Here is a 16967-nt window from a genome sequence, read left to right as displayed (position 1 = left end):
TATGTGTTCCATTTAATTTTTGACGACTTCCGATTTTCCTAGATTCATACTTCATACATTCCATGTTCTGATAATTAGTGGATGTTTGCAGCTGTTTCTTCTTATCTTGAGTCATGCCACATCAGCAAATGAAGGTTCTGAAAGCTTAACTCCATCCATGTCATTAAGGTCAACTCTGCTCTGAGGAGGCAGCACTTTCCCAATCATATTTTGAGTGCCTTCCACCAGAGAGGCTGATCTTCCAGCACCATATCAGACAATGTTCTGCTGGTATTCATAAGGTTTTCAGTGTCTAATTTTTTCAGAAGTAGACTGCCAGGTCCTTCTTCCTAGTCTATCTTAGTCTGGTAGCTCCGCTGAAACCTGTCCTCCATCGATGATCCTGCTGATATTTGAAATACCAGTGGCAATGCTTCCAGCATCACAGCAAGGCACCACTGTTTGACAAACTGACAGACGAGTGGTAGATATTGATACATGATTATTAACTAAAGCCCTTGGTTCACATTAGGTTTTACTCATTGTGTTGTACAGTTCTGTTGGTTTTGACAAATGTATAATGCCATGTATCTACTATTACAGTGTCATACAGGGTAGTTTCACTGCCCTTAAAATGCCTTGTGTTCCACCTACTCACTCCTTCTCCACTTCCCTAGAATCCCTGGCAACCGCTGTTCTCTTTAGAGTCTCTGAAGTTTTGCTTTTCCAGAATAGCATACACTTGGAACCATATAGTATGTAGCTTTTTCAGACTGGCTTCTTTGACTTAGCAGTATACATTTAAGTTTCCTCCATGCCTTTTTGTAGCTTGAGAGCTCATTTCTTTCCATTGCTGAATAATAGTCCATTGTATTGAGGTGCCACAGTTTGTTTATCCATTCACCTATTGAAGAGCATCTTGGTTGCTTCCAATCTGGGGGCAGTTAGGAACAAAGCTGCTATAAACATTCATGTGTCGTCTAATTTTTCTTTCTCATGTATTTTTATGAAGAAATTGATGGTCCAACCAATGTGGTCACAAATCGAGTGACAGAAGACACAGCGGCAGTCTCCTGGGACCCCGTGCAGGCCGTCATAGACAAGTACGTGGTGCGCTACACCTCTCCTGATGGGGAGGCCAAGGAGATGGTGGTGCACAAGGACCAGAGCAGCACCATGCTGACAGGACTGAAGCCAGGAGAGGCGTATGAAGTTCATGTTTGGGCTGAGAGGGGCAACCAGGAGAGCAAGAAAGGCAACACCAAGGCGCTCACAGGTAATGGAAGAACCAGAGCAAAATCTGGTTTCCTCATGGCTGGGAGAAGGTTGATTTTGAATCAGGAGATATCAGCTCTTTGTTTCCTTGTAGGGGGTAGGAGAGAGGGTTGCAAAAGCAATTTTTAATTTCATAATTTTGAATTTTCTTTTTTGATCTCAAACCAAAGAGACGAGCCTTTTTATTCATTAAGGATGGTCATTCTTATTTGGGTTTGAATTCCATATGCAACCCCCTCAGAGTAGAGTACTACTTTCCAATTTTAATTTTTGGACATGAAAACTCGAAACTTTTGGCTGACAGTGAATTTGAATGCTTATCTCAGTTTGCAGTGGCTGTACTGGCACTTAGCATATTGCCTGGAGCTCTTTCAAATGGTGGAAATGGCCTGCATCCTGAGTCAACATTAACCAAATGTACCGAGTCCGCCTTTAAGGTTTCAGTAACTGTAAGGGTCCCCATGCTTCACCCCATTGCTCCACTCAGCTTGGGCTTGTGGGAGTCCTGAGGCTGCGCTGAGGGATAGCTTGGTCATTCTTTCTGCTTAAACCTTCCTCTGCCTTTGGCACTGTCCCTTAAATCAGAGCAGCTTGATTCTGGAGCCCTCTTGAGGTTCTAAACATTTGACAGGAAATTGTAGGGAAAGAATTCCCTTACTGTTTGGGCCTATGTTCTGGACAGTCACGGAGAATAGATACTCTTAGAGAAGCAGTTGGATAAGTTGTTAGGAGTATGGTTTAATTCCACATCTACCATTGACTAGCTGAGTGGCTTTGGGCAAGTCACTTCACCTCTGTTCCTCAATTTCTTATCTGTAAAATGGAACATCTAAGAATGTCTATTCATGGGGTTATTGTGAGGATTACATGAGTTAATTCATGTAAAGTGCCCAATGAACAGTGAGTGGTACAGAAGTGATTTAAAAAAAAAAAAAAAAAAAACTGCCGTTGAGTTGATTCAGACTCATAGCGACCCTGTAGGACAGAGTAGAACTGCCCCATAGGGTTTTCAAGGCTGTAAGTTTTACAGGCACGGACTGCCACATCTTTCTCCCACAGAGTGGCTGGTGGGTTTGAGCCACCGACTTATCAGTTAGCTGCTGAGCACTTAACCACTGAACCAATAGCAATGATTGTTTATGAGAATATTAATCAACATTTGGCTCTTGAAATATTTTATGGTACACAGTCTCCTAGATGTACGTGGGCCTTAGAGCTGACCTATCCTCCAGGAGAAGGGAGAAGAAGGAGACAGTAAGGATGATGAGGCCTAGATATGTTCTAAATTAACAAAACAAAACAAAACCCGTTGCCGTCCAGTCAATTCCAACTCATAGAAACCCTATAGGACAGAGTAGAACTGCCCCATATAGGATTGCCAAGGAGAGTCTGGTGGATTTGAACTGCCGGCCTTTTGGTTAGCAGTCATAGCTCTTAACCACTACACCACCAGGGTTTCCATGTTCAAAATTAGGGTCAATAAATTTTCTGTAAAGTGTCAGATAGCAAATATTTTTGTCTTTGTAGGCTGTAAGTTCTGTTGCAGCTACTCAACTCCGAGATTCAGAACCAAAAACCACTCATTGCCATAGAGTCGACTTTGACTCATAGCAATATGTAAATTCACAGGTTGTGACTGTGTTCCAATAAAACTTTATTTACAAAAGCAGGTAGTGACAGGCTGGGAGGCCAGGGCTGTGGTCTCGCAGCTCTGTGGGAGACATGTGCCTGGAGACTTGGCTGGAGCCCAGGCAACCGGGGCACTGTCCCAGGGCAGGGCTGCCCATCCCTGGCCCTGGGCCGCCCAGACTTCCCATGAAAAAGCAGCTTCAGGGCCCCCCAGTGCAGGCACACATGTTAGCCTGGGGAAGGGATGTGGCAGCGGTAGGGTGGGAGCTACTGGGGTGGGGTCCGAGCCCAGTGCAGGTCTGGGTCAGGCACAGGCACCAGGGGAGACACTGGCACCAGGGGAGGTGTGGTGATGGGAGCGGGAGCCATGCCTTGTAAGAGCATGGAGTGGCTGCAGGGGGAGCTGGAGGCGTGCGGTGGTGCGTTGCTGCTGCTTGACTGCCGGTTGCATGAGCTCTTTGAGTACTCGCAGATCGAGAGGGCCATCCTCCTGGCCATCCCCGGCCTTATGCTGCACCACCTGCCCAGGGGCAATCTGCCCATCCTCTCCACCATCCAGAAGCGTGCTGACAAGGAGCGCTTTATTACATGCTGCAAGGCAGCCGCAGCGCTGCTCTACCAACAGACCACTGCCGAGTGGCAGCCCGAGCCCAGTGCTCCCACCTCTGTGCCCAGCCTACTCCTGCAGAAGCTTAGTGACCATGACTGCCAAGACTACTACCTCCAAGGTGGTTCAGCAAGTTCCAGACACAGTACTCCAAGCACTTGGAGACCAATGTGGACAGCTTGTGGACAGCTCTTCCTTACCCAGTGGTTCGCCACCCACCTCAGTGCTAGACCTAGGGGGTCTGCACATCAGCTCTGACTGCTCAGATGGCATGTGAGACCAAGAGCTGCCCAGCAGGGCCACCAAGTCAGAAGGCAGCCCTGTGCCATTCAGCCAACTGGCCTTCCCCATCCAGATTCTGCCCTACCTCTACCTTGGCTGAGCAAAGGACTCCACCAACCAGGACATGCTTGACAAGTACTGCGTCAAGTACATCCTCAACATCAGGCCCAACCTGCCCAATGTCTCTAAGCACAGTGGTGACTTTACCTACAAGCAGATCCCATTTCTGACCACTGGAGCCAGGAACTCTCCCAGTTCTTCCCCAAGGCCATCAGCTTCATTGACAGGGCCCCTCCAAGAAGCTTGGCGTTCTGGTGCACTGCGTGGGAGACATGAGCTGCTGCGTGATGTTCTTCGTGGCCTCCCTGATGCAGAAGATGAACCTGTCACTCAGCAATGCCTATGACTTCATCAAAAGGAAAAAGTCCTCCATTTTGCCCAGCGTCAACTTCATGATGCAGCTGCAGAACTTTGAGAACACCCTGAGGCTAAGCAACCCATGTGACAATCACACACCTGGTGAGACGCTCCACTTCTCCACGCCTACCAACCACAACCTGTTCCCATTCAACATGCTCCACGTGAGACCAGATGCAGAGGTCGCTGGGCCACAGGGCACCTCCCCAGCCCTCCACAGGGCCAGCTGGGAGGGCCCAAGCCTCCTGACTCTGGCCTGAGGAACCCACAGATGTCACTTGTGCCCAGAAGCCCAGGCTGATAAGTGACTGAGCTTCACTCACCATCCTGTGGGGGGCAGAGCACACAGGTAAGGCCTTCCTCCACAGGACTTTCTGGAGAGGCCCTCAACTTCCAGGCACATGGCTTTGGGGGCTCAGCAGGGTGTCATCCTTCCCTAGGACACTCCTTTCTGCTGATGGCCAACTTGGTGATTTTTTAAAGTCATATCCGTGGACCTGAGTTTCCTTTTTACTTTTGGCAGGTAAATTCAAGCTCCCTGGAGTGCAGAGAGTGTTCAAACTCTTCTGATTTTTCTTTTTTTTTAGCAAAAAGTGTTATTTCTAGGGTCCCTAGAACAGGTAGCAACAGTAGATTGTATAAACCAGTATTTTATCTCTTGATCCTGCGAGAAAGAGAAACGTTCTCAGTTTTGTTTTTCTGTTTCAAAAAGTAACGATTGATGTATATATTTTTTCATAATGGGCAAGACAAAACCCGTGCTGATCTTGACCAGATGAATTTTGCGCATGTGTGAAGTCTTCATTTCCATGGCGGGCCCTTCTGGAAGGGGTGGGGTGGCTCACTGCTCTCCAGGCGTTGGACACCAGTCGTGCCCACATCTCTCAGCCTCGGTGCACCCCACTTGGCACTGGATTTGCCTGCGACGAGGGCTGCAGTTGATTGGTGGGCTGCGTGGGTTGTGTAGGTTTCGCATTCTGTGCTCTCCCTACTGCCCTTCCACTCCCCAGGTGGAAGGTGGGGCCCTGCCCTGGTGGGAGTAGGGCCGGGGGGACTGCCAAGTAGTAGCATTAGTTCTTGGGCTCAGCTTCTAGGGGGACCTGGGCCCTTTTATATACTCCACCCACTGCTTGTGTCTCTTTTTCTTTCCATCTGTTTGCAACTTGAAGTGGAGGCCTGGTGGCCAGGGAAAGCTTAGGTAGGTGGGGGCTCAGCCTTGTCTCCCAAGTTCCGTCCCCTTCCCCTGGCCATTGCTTTGATCCTGCTGCCACTCTCAGCCCCTTGTTCCCGTGGACGCCTACACTGCTCTCATCTTGCCCCTGCCTTCTACTACCAGGAAACTGGCACCCATTTCCATCTCTGGGCACGGGCAGATAGAGTGAGGATGCAGGGAGGCCCCTTAGGACAAGTGGAAGGGCTGTGAGGCTCTGTCCACCCAACCCCACCCTGAGTATCCACAGAACAAAGCCACAGATTCCCTTATCCTCCTCCACTTTCTTCCTTCTCCAACCTCGGCTCTAGCAGGTGTTAGGACTGCCTCTGGGCCTGGGTGGGTGTCCCTGAGGGAGCCAGGACTCAGCGTGTGAGTGAGGGCACGGAAACTACCCCCACCGCATCTTCCCTCACAGGAGCTGTTTTCAGGGATTCTCTACGGCAGCGGAGTAAATTGTTGCCACAGCTGAGAAAGTAGACAACAAGCTCCCATGCTCTACATGGCTCTTTCTCTTTTTTATTTTTAAATAAAAACCCAGAAAGACACATCAATTTGTGTAAGTGAGGATATGCCTAGAGGGTGGCTTTATGATCTTACGAAAGAAAATTTGTGACTCTATACATGCGCGCGTGCGCGCACACACACACACACACACCTGTCCCGAACCAGCAATGAGACTTTGTTTACATTGCAAATACGTATTATTTTTTCTTTTAAAAAAAAAGGCAGGCAGTGGGTGAGATTTGTTCCATTGGCCATAGATTGCCAACTCTAGTTTAAATTACACACAGCTTTCTGTTTAATATGATTAAAAAAAAAATTTTTTTTTTCTGTTTAATATGATAGTAAGTGTTGCAAAGAGAAAGGGCCTGTGGGTCCATCTCTTTAAGACAGAGGAAGTTGGAACGGAGAGGAACATTCTATTCTTAGGTGGGGGTGGTGTAAGCCCCCCAGCATATGGGGAGCACCTGGGTGGTGATATTGCTGGGGGTGTCAGGCACTGAGCTGGGCTCTGGGAGGATAAAAATGAAGGACATAGTACTTGCCCATGTGAAGTTCACCACCCTCTGGGTAGAGAAGACAAGTAAAAAGATAACGTACAGTAAGTTATGTCCTAAGTGGAAAATATCCCTGGTGCCATGGGAACCTGCAAAGCGTACCTACTTTAGACTGGGATTGGGAGAGGAGTTGTAGCGGGACATCCAGAGGGGTGACATCTGAACAGAGCCTTGGAGGGTAGGTGGGAGTCAGCATGGGGAGCAGCATACGCATATGCTGAGGTGTGACAATGTGACAGGTTGGGGAATGTTCAGTGGTCTTTATGGTGGATGGGTGGTGACGAGGTGCAGTAGTGAAAAATGGGGCTGGGGTGTTAAAGGCAGCTGTCTTAATTACCTAGTGCTTCCGTAACAGAAATACCACAAATAGGTCCCTTTAAAGAACAGAAATTTATTTTCTCACAGTTCTGGAAGCTAAAAGTCCAAAACAAGGTCTCGGCCATGTCAATTCCTTCTGTTTCCTAGTTTCTGGTGTCTGCCAGCCAACCTTGGTGTTCCTTTTCTTGTAGACATGTCCTCACGTGACATTTGTATTCCCCCCGTGTGTCTCTGTGTCAGTCCTGCTATTTCATAACTCCAAAGTCATTAGGTTTAGGACCCACCCTACTCCGGTATGACCTTATGAAATATCGTATTTTTACACAAATAACGTACCTTCTGTGTTTGTTTGCTGGCTGCACCCTCCTCCTGTGAGGTATTTTCGTAAGCGCCCTATACTATTCTCTTTTTTTTTTAACAGCAACATTTGGAAGAGGATTGGCATGGTGGCACTTGTGAGGGTGCCTGATGGGGGTGGGGGAGGGGGAGGGTGCGTCCAGCAGACAAATGCAGAAGTCACGTGTTTTTTGCATAAAAATATGGTAACTAAAGAAAAACCCAAACAGGATCACACCCCCAGGCTTAGGAACCAAAACTTTAATACATATTTTAGGGGACAAAATCTAATCCGTAACACCAGCAGAGTCCCAGGAGCTGAATTGTTTTGTCCTGGTATGTCAGATGTCTGTCGTGCATTCTGAATAGCTGTGCCCCTTAAGGCGAGTTACCAAACCTGGCTGTGCATTCCACTAAGCTGGGGCAGCCACGCGGCCATGCTTGGCAAGCGACAGTGGGTAGGTTTGAAATGCAATTGCTATAGCAGAAGGCTCAGCCTTTTGTGGAGGAGGTTTTTGAAACAGAACAATAAAACATACTAATCACAATAGCAACAGTAATCACACGCCCAAACGCTTGAATTTCTGACTCTCTATGGGTTTACGGAATTGGCACTGGGTTTATGGGTTTACATTTCAAGGAGAAAATGGTATTTCCTGCCTGAAATGACATTAATCATTACAAATAGCTCATATTTAAGCATCTACTATGTAATTTCTCATTTACTATTCACCATAACCTAGGAGGCAGATACTGATATTTTCCTTTTTGTAGAGCCAAGACTTAAATTATATCGCTTATCTAAAGTCACCAACCAGGAAGTGATGAAGCCCAGGTCTAACCCAGTATAATCACATAGAAAGCCAGACAGGTTCTATTCGTATGATTATTTTGATCAGCCCAGACCTCAAATACCATCAATTGAACAGCTTCTTGGTTTCCTGGCCACAGACGTAATGTTTTATATGGAGAGAACTGACAGCTTCTACTCCCAGGATATTTTTCTTCCCAAAGAACACATTACAGCAGATGCAGAAATTTATTAAAATATAATTGCTTTGGGGGCAAGGAGTCAGGAGCTGAAAGATTGTATTATATAAACCCAGGGAAAAGGAGAAATTTGTATATGAAGACCAAATCCTGTTATCCAAAGGCAACTGGTGGGAAAAGTTTATAGAGATGAGGCTAAACGTTGGCTTTGTCTGAAAATCTTATTTCTCATTAAATGCTATTAGCTCATTTATGGAATTTTAGACCACTTGCTTAATTAAATTCTTAAGTTATTCCAATCGTTGGCACCTAGCAGACTCTGAGATTTGTTGAAGTCATCGCTTGGGCTGTGTATATACTGTCCTTTTAGAATTCTACCATACAAGCTGCCATGAGTTGGTTGAGACTCACAGTGACCCCATGTGTGTCAAAATAGAACTGCTTCATAGGGTTTTTCAATAGCTGATTTTTCAGAAGTAGATTGCCAGACCTTTCTTCCAAGATGCCTCTGGGTGGATTCAAATCTCCAACATTTTGTTTAGTAGTTGAGCTTGTAAACCCTTTATACCACCCAGGGACTCCTTTCAGGAACTAGGCATTGGTAATGCTCCACTCTTCTTTTATCTCTCTCTTAAAGAAATTGACAGCCCTAAAAATCTGGTGATGGACCAGGTGACAGAGAACACGGTCACCATCTCCTGGGACCCAGTGCAGGCTGCCATTGACAAGTACGTAGTGCGCTACATCTCTGAAGACGGAGAGACTAAGGAGGTTCCTGTGGGGAAGGATCAGAGCAGCACGGAGCTGACGAGCCTGAGGCCAGGCATAGAGTACAAGGTGTATGTGTGGGCCCAGAAGGGGAGCCAGGAGAGCAAAAAAGCCGACACCAAGGCCCCAACAGGTAACAAGAGAGGAATGGGTAACTGTCTTAGTTACTAAGGGAGGGTAAATTGGAATTGAATTTTGAGCCTGTGGGTTTGGGTATGCATAGTATCACAGGATGTGGTCTGAGCCGAGAAACTTTATAAAGACCAAAGAAAGTGAGCTATAGTGGGGATTACAGGGGGTTGCTCCTCCCTGACAGCAAGGAGCTGTTCGTCAAGCAACCCAGCCCACCAGAAGGGAGAAGTAACGTTGTGTGGTAGCCATATTCTTATTAGACTCAGCAAAGACTTTTAAAGGATCTGGTTATTCCACTGCTTGTGATAGTATTTTTTAATATTTTATTTTTAGAGGAGTTTTAGGTTTACCGAAAATTTGTGCAGACAGCACAAAGAGTACCCATAACCCACCCCATCCCCTCTGCACATCTTTTCTTGTATTATTAACATCTTACATTGGTGTGGTACATTTGTTACAATTGATGAGCCCATACTGATATGTTATTTTTAACCTAAGTTCATAGTTTACATTAGGACTTACTCTTTGTGTTTTACAGTTTGGGGTTTGACAAATGCTTAATGTCATGCACCTACCATTACAGTATCATGCAGAATAGTTTCACTGCCCTTAAAATGGCCTGTGCTTTACCTTTTCACCCCTCTTTCACTCTCCCTGAGCCCCTGGCAACCACTGACTTTCTACTGTCTCCATAGTTTTACCTTTTCCCGAATGTTGTATAGTTGGAATCATACAGTATGTAACTCTTTCAGAGTGACTTCTTTCACATCCATAAACCCATTGCTGCTGAGTCGATTCTGACTCATAGCGACCCTATAGGACAGAGTAGAACTGCCCCATAGGGTTTCCAAGGAGTGGCTGGTGGATTGAACTGCCTACCTTTTGGTGAGCAGCCAAATGCTTAACCACTGTGGTATGCATTTAAGGCTTCTCCATATCTTTTTGTGGCTTGATAACTCATTTCATTTTATTGCTGAATAATACTCCATTGTATGGACATACCACAGTTTGTTAATCCACTCATCTATTGAAGAACATCTTAGTAGCTTCCAATTTTTGCCAATTATGATTAAAGCTGCTATATATATCTGTGTGCAGGTTTGAGAATATTTTTAAAATGCTCATCAGTGAAGTAGCCCTTGATAAAATGATAAATAAATTAGGTACTGAGCATTATGCCAGATGTTAAGTGGTGGTTTTGATGTGTATAATGCAGCTCAGGAGACGCTATTCTTCCAAGACTTTAGGGAGCTAGAAACCAAGAAGTTATCTCAAGTTTATAACTATTAGGCTTTTGAAACTGAGAACCAGGGGCTACTTGTTCCCTCAACTCCTGTTGGAGACCCAGAGTGGGAGCATCATTGCCTTGTGCTAAGAAAGCTCTGGAACGTGAAGGTCATGATCATGGGGTGTGGGTGTATTTTCCACACCTTTAAAACTTAGGCATTTCCAAACATTTTCTTAAAGAAATCGACAGCCCCCAAAATCTGGTGATGGACCAGGTGACAGAGAACACGGCCACCGTCTCCTGGGACCCAGTGCAGGCTGCCATTGACAAGTACTTAGTGCGCTACATCTCTGCTGATGGAGAGACCAAAGAAGTTCCCGTGGGGAAGGATCAGAGCAGCAAGGAGCTGATAGGCCTGAGGCCAGGCATGGAGTACCAGGTGTACGTGTGGGCCCAGAAGGGGAGCCAGGAGAGCAAGAAAGCAGACACCAAGGCCCCAACAGGTACTGGAGCACACATTATCATATGTCATTGCTAGGCTTGTGGTTTGTCTATATTGGTGTTCCTTCTCTGACCTTGGGAGAAAGGGAGATTTTATGGAAGAGCAGGTTGGCGTCCCTCCATAAATTGTACACCCCTCACTTACTGTTAATGGCTTCTCTTAAAATGAGTACCTCATATTGTGGTCTCCAAGCTTTGGTCTTTAAAGATCGATGATTATTGCTTGTAGTCCCCCGCTTTTCTCTGCCTGCACCTTCTTTGTTATTAACACACGAAATGGTTCACCTTGATAAGGGGTGCATGTGAGTAGAGTACTAGTAACCATATGCCGAAGGAGGCAGGCTGGTGAGTTGAGATTCCAAAACTTCCATATTTTTTCTACTTGTCTGTTTAAATCCGCCCCCCCCACCGCATTTTTTAATGTTGCTTTTCATTCATCTCTCTATATGTATTTTTTTAAATGGTATTTTAGATGAGGGTTTACAGAGCAAGTTAGTTTCTCATTAAACAATTAATACACATATTATTTTGTGACATTGGTTGCCACTCCCATGACATGTCAATGCTCTCGCGTTCTTGATCTTGGGCTCCCCATTACCAGCTTTCCTGTTTCCTCTGCCTCCTAGTCCTTGCCCTTGGGCTGGTGTGCCCATTTAGTCTCGTTTTGTTTTATGGGCCTGTCCAAATTTTGACTGAACAGTGAACCTCAGGAGTGACTTCAGTACTGAGTTAAAAAGGAGTCTGGGGACCATACTCTTAGGATTTCTCCAGTCTCTGTCAGACCAGTAAGTCTGGTCTTTTTTTTTGTGTGTGTGTGTGAGTTAAAATTTTGTTCTGTATTTTTCTGTAGCTCTGTCTGGGACCCTCTATTGTGATCCCTGTCAGGGCAGTCAGTGGTGGTAGCCAGGCACCATCTGGTTGTGCTGAACTCAGTCTGGTGGAAGCTGTGGTAGTTGTGGTCCATTAGTCCTTTGGACTAATCTTTTCCTTGTATCTTTGGTTTGCTTCATTCACTTTTGCTCCACATGGGGTGAGACCAGTGAAGTGTCTTAGAGGGCTGCTTGCAAGCTTTTAAAACCCCAGACACTACTCACCAAAGTAGGATGTAGAACATTTTCTTTATAAACTACATTATGCCAGTTGAGCTAGATGTTCCCTGAGACCATGGTCCCCAGCCCTCAGCCCAGTAATTCAGTTCCTCAGGGAGTTTGGATGTATCTGTGGAAATTTAAACCCTTTCTATGGAGCTAGTTTTGATGTCTGCCCTTTGGATGAACATTTTAGGCAGAAATCATAACATTTTAATAATTAAAAATAAGCAAATATCCAGTCACTTTTATTTACAAAAATGTGTCATTTTAGTAATTAAAATGTCCTTTTCCGTGTAGTAGTACCTATTTCATTTAAAGTGAAAACTTCTCCTCTTCATCAGCTTGGGTGACTTGAGGGTGAACTGCCTGCAGTGGGAAGGGGGATGTGGTTGATTTTTCTTGTATTTCCATTCTTGTACTTCAAACCCTGTTCTCCCCACTTGGTAACTGCAGGTTCTGACCCATTTATGTTTGATGAAGCTGGGAGTGAGGAGAGGAAGCGGTCAGGAGTGAGGAGAGGAAGGGGTCAGGAATGGAGAGAGGAAGGGGTCAGGAAGGAGGAGAGGAAGGGGTCAGGGGGGAGGAGAAGAAGGGGTCAGGAGGGAGGAGAGGAAGGGGTCAGGAGGGAGGAGAGGTAGGGGTCAGGAGGGCGGAGAGGAAGGGGTCAGGAGGGAGGAGAGGTAAGGGGTCATGGAAAGTTTTACTTGACTGTGATAGTCATGACTGGCTTGGATCTCTGATGAGACCTGGTAATAGAGCATTTCTGTGGGTTTTTTGAGATACCTCTCTTGGGATCTCATTGTAGTGATTCTGTGGGCAAATGCATATTTTCTCCTAGTCTCTTGCTCCCCAGCATTTTTCTGGTGGGGTCACCTTACCCCTGCAGGTAATCCTCTTGGGCAGCTTCTAACACAACCCCAGGTCACTCTTCTTTGCTTGGCCCATATCTGGTCCATGGGAAAGCTCATGCATCCTTTGCTCACTCAACTAGATTGTGCAGGTCTTTTGCAATGCTGTAGCCTCCCTTTGCTTTTTATCAGAACAATCAGCTATATTCTTACCTCTTAGGATCTTCGGCTGTCAGATACCTGCTCACTATGTTCCTCAAGCTCTAGGGTAGGGTTTCTCAACCTCAGTACTACTGACATTTTGGGTCAGATAGTTCTTTGTTGGGGGGGATATCCTGAGCATTACAGGATGCTTAGCAGCATCCCGAGCCTTTACCTACTAGGTGCCAGTAGCATCCCCCCAGTTGTGGCAACGAAAAGTCTCCAGACATTGCCAATTACTCCAGTTGAGACTCATGGCTGCAGGGTATATATAAAAAGTTCTGTAAGTGATCCCATTGAAACTACTTATTTGAGGCTTGGGTTCCACCGGTGCATAACTAGCTCTTTAAGTCCCACCTCTTTGGCCTCTCCAACCTCTATTATAAGCCAGAGGCCATTGGTCAGCCAAGGGTCACAGAGCTGTTGGTCCTATCTTGGTTGTGGGCCCTCATGTTGTAATGCAGTCGACCAATTCTTGTGGCATCACATCCTAAACCAAGACAAGAATAGTCCCACTGTAACATACCATCTAACGTATTTGATAGAATCTATGAACAAATTACTTCAGGGAAATGGCTTTTACGTGAACTATGTGGAACAAAGAAGTGTTATTTTCTTTGTGAATACGTTTTGAGTACCTTCTATGTGCATGGTGTGGAGGAGCAAAATCTCTTGCATTTATATAAAAACCACAAAAATGATATAATTAATAATATGGGCTATGGTCATTGAGCATCTATTCCGTGCCTGAAACTGTCTGTTCTAAGGAGTTTTCGTGTTATTAACTCGTGTAATACAAGTCTACAGGATATGACACGTACTATTATCTCACTCCCCCTCTTTTTTTTTTCCTGGCTGTGGAGGAAATTGAGGCAGAGAGGCTAATTTGCACTTGATAATACCTTGAATTGTGAATTGAATATTCAAACCCACATGTGGATTCAGCTCTGTAAACAGTATAATACTTTAAGATTATCAAAGCACCTTTTCATGTGACATTTTTGTCTTGGTTTTCAGAGCAAGCCAGGGAGATATATACAGTAACTATTAACAACTCCATTTTACAGATAAGAAACTCAGCTGAGTTATCCGGGGTCACAGCTGGCTGACAGCAGAGCTGGGAGTAGATCCCTGGCCCCCTGGGCCCAGCCCAGGGCTCTTCCTGCCCCTCTGCTCAACCTCTCTGGGCTGGAACTAGAATTAGCTCTTCTGACTCTGGATCTAGTCCTCATTCTTCTCTCCTGTGTTGCCTCCTTGAGGATCCAAGAGCCTAGCAGTGGAGACAAGGTCACTGTCCATGAAACAACTGACAGCCAACAACAGCATATGAGATGTGAAAACCACAAGAACAAGAAATGCTCTCACTCCCAGTGAAGTGGACACAAGATCTATCTCTTTGATGTCTATTGACAGTGTTAATTGATCAGCAATTTCTTTTCAGACATTGACAGCCCCAAAAACCTGGTGACTGACCAAGTGACAGAGAACACGGCCACTGTCTCCTGGGACCCAGTGCAGGCCGTCATTGACAGGTACATGGTGCGCTACACCTCTGCTGACGGAGAGACCAAGGAGGTTCCAGTGGGGAAGGATCAGAGCAGCACGGTGCTGACGGACCTGAGGCCAGGTGTAGAGTACATGGTTAACGTGTGGGCCCAGAAGGGGAGCCAGGAGAGCAAGAAAGTCAACACCAAGGCCCCAACAGGTAATGGAGCACCTTTCATTGGTGATACAACACCTGTCTTGCTAAGCCTATGGTTGGTCGAGTTTTTGTTTTCCTTCTCTGACATTGGCAGCGTTGATGATTTATGGAGGAGCAGGATGGTGGACCTCTGAAGAACTGCACACACCACCTCTCTCTTCCCTTCAATACAGTCTCTCAAAATAAGGGCCTCATATTGGGCTTCATACTTGGTTTTGTAAAGATGAATGGTGATTGATCACATCTACCCACTCTGCTGCAATTGTGTATTTTCTTTGTCATCAGTCACTAAATGGTTCTGCTGTGAAGGGAGAAAATATATGGAAACCATGTATGTTAGATTCGGTGAGCTAAATAGAGAAATGCCTTTTGCTGTGAACTCTTTAGAACAAATAAAGGTTGTCTTCTCAGTGAGTAAATCCTCTCTTGGATACCTTCTCTGTGGCGAGTATTGAGGATTCTAACTTTGTACTTAATTACTTAATTATGTACTTAATATACATAATTTTTAAAGCTCTTTCATATCTGTTTCCTCATTTTTAATAAGTTTTATTGAGATATAATTTACATACAAAAATGTGCAATTCAGTGGTTTTAGCATATTGACAGAGTTGTGTAACCATCACCACTAATTTTACAACATTTTCTTCACCCTAAAAAGAAATCTAATACCCATTAGTGGCCATTCCCCCAGCCCCTGGACACCCACTGCTTTCTGACTCCATAGATTTGCCAATTCTGCACATTTCATAAAAAATGGAATCATAGAGCATGTGGCCCTTTTTGCTTGGCTTCTTTCCTTTAGCATACTATTTTCAAGGTTCAGTACTTTCTTCCTTTTTATCGCCAAATGATATTTTATTGTATGGATATACCACATTTTATTTATTCATTCATAAGTTGACAGACTTTTGTATTGTTTCCACTTTTTAGCTGTCATGAATAAAGCTACTATGAATATTTGTGTGCAAATTCTTATGTGGACATGTTTTCATTTCTCTTGAGTATCCACCTAAGGAGTGGACTTGCAGGGTTTTATTGTAACTCCGTGCTTAATGTTTTGAGGAACTACAAAACTGTTTTCTAAAATAGCTGTACCATCTTACATTCCATCAGCAATCAATGCAGGCTTTTTCCTCATTTACTTGGTCCTCAGAGGAATTTGTCTTGAGATGGGTAGAACAGGAATCGATATCCCATTTTTTAAATGAGAAATCTCAAAAGCAGAGAAGTGATTTCTATTGAGGTCACAAAGTTAGCTAATATTTTATAGCATTAGATTGATGGAATATTCATGGAATATTATGGCATCAAAACCTAAGCTGCACATTTTACAGATGAGGAAACTGAGGCCCAGCTAGAAGTAGCTGAGTTGTCCAAGGCCACAATTGACTGACAGCAGAGCTGAGACTAGATCCTGGTCCCCTACTCCAGCCAAGGGCTCCTGTGCTCTGCTTGTCTGGGATGGGTCTAGAACTAGTTCTTCTGAATCTGAATCAAGTGCTCATTCACCTTGCCTGTGGTGCCTCCTTGAGGATTCAGGAGCCCAGCTGTGGAGACAAGGTCTCTGTCCATGAAGTAACTGAATGCCAACAGTATATGGGATGAGGAAAACCACAGGAACAGGAAATGTCTCACCCCCAGTGAAACGAACAAAAGATCTGACTCTTTGGTGCCTTTTGACAGTGTTATTGATCAACATTTTCCTTTCAGACATTGACAGCCCTAAAAACCTAGTGATGGACCAGGTGACAGAGAACACGGCCACCATCTCCTGGGACCCAGTGCAGGCCGTCATTGACAGCTACATAGTGCGCTACACCTCTGCTGACGGAGAGACCAAGGAGGTTCCAGTGGGGAAGGATCAGAGCAGCAAGGTGCTGACGGGCCTGAGGCCAGGTGTGGAGTACACGGTTAAGGTGTGGGCCCAGAAGGGAAGCCAGGAGAGCAAGAAAGCCAACACCGAAGCCCCAACAGGTAATGAAGCACCTTTCATTGGTGATATAACACCTGTCTCTCACGCTTAGCCTACGGTTGGTCAGGTTTTTGTTTTTGTTCACTGACATTGGCAGCTTTGATGATTTATGGAGGAGCCAGATGGTGGACCTCTGAAGAACTGCACACACCATGTCTCTCTTCCTTTCAATACAGCCTCTCAAAATAAGGACCTCATATTAGGCCTCATACTTGGTCTTGTAAAGATGAATGGTGACTGATCACATCTACCTACTCTGCTGCAGTTGTGTATTTTCTTTGTCATCAGTCACTAAAACGTTCTTCTTTAAAGGGAGGAAATATATGGAAACCATGTATGTTAGGATCTGTGAGCTAAGTAGTTAGAGAAATGCCTTTTGCTGTGAACTCTTTAGAACAAATAAAGGTTATTGTCTTC

At 45.3% G+C, this 16967-nt stretch overlaps 1 protein-coding gene and 1 pseudogene across 1 annotated transcript in view; both read left to right on the top strand.

Annotated features, from left to right (window-relative positions):
* The window catches only part of TNN (tenascin N), an 82474-nt gene that overhangs the window by 24796 nt on the left and 40711 nt on the right, over positions 1 to 16967 (top strand). Inside the window, exons 7-11 of the mRNA XM_064276610.1 lie at positions 992 to 1255; positions 8742 to 9005; positions 10472 to 10735; positions 14315 to 14578; positions 16289 to 16552. Of these exons, the coding sequence (XP_064132680.1) occupies positions 992 to 1255; positions 8742 to 9005; positions 10472 to 10735; positions 14315 to 14578; positions 16289 to 16552 (1320 nt within the window). The remainder of the gene's footprint in view (positions 1 to 991; positions 1256 to 8741; positions 9006 to 10471; positions 10736 to 14314; positions 14579 to 16288; positions 16553 to 16967) is intronic.
* On the top strand, positions 3070 to 4449 carry LOC104845992 (dual specificity protein phosphatase 7-like; annotated as a pseudogene).

This window comes from Loxodonta africana, chromosome 25, assembly GCF_030014295.1.
Source record: "Loxodonta africana isolate mLoxAfr1 chromosome 25, mLoxAfr1.hap2, whole genome shotgun sequence".
In the NCBI taxonomy this organism is placed as follows: Eukaryota; Metazoa; Chordata; class Mammalia; order Proboscidea; family Elephantidae; genus Loxodonta; species Loxodonta africana.
Note: the sequence above shows the minus strand (reverse complement) of the source record. Positions and strands in the feature narration are given on the sequence as shown.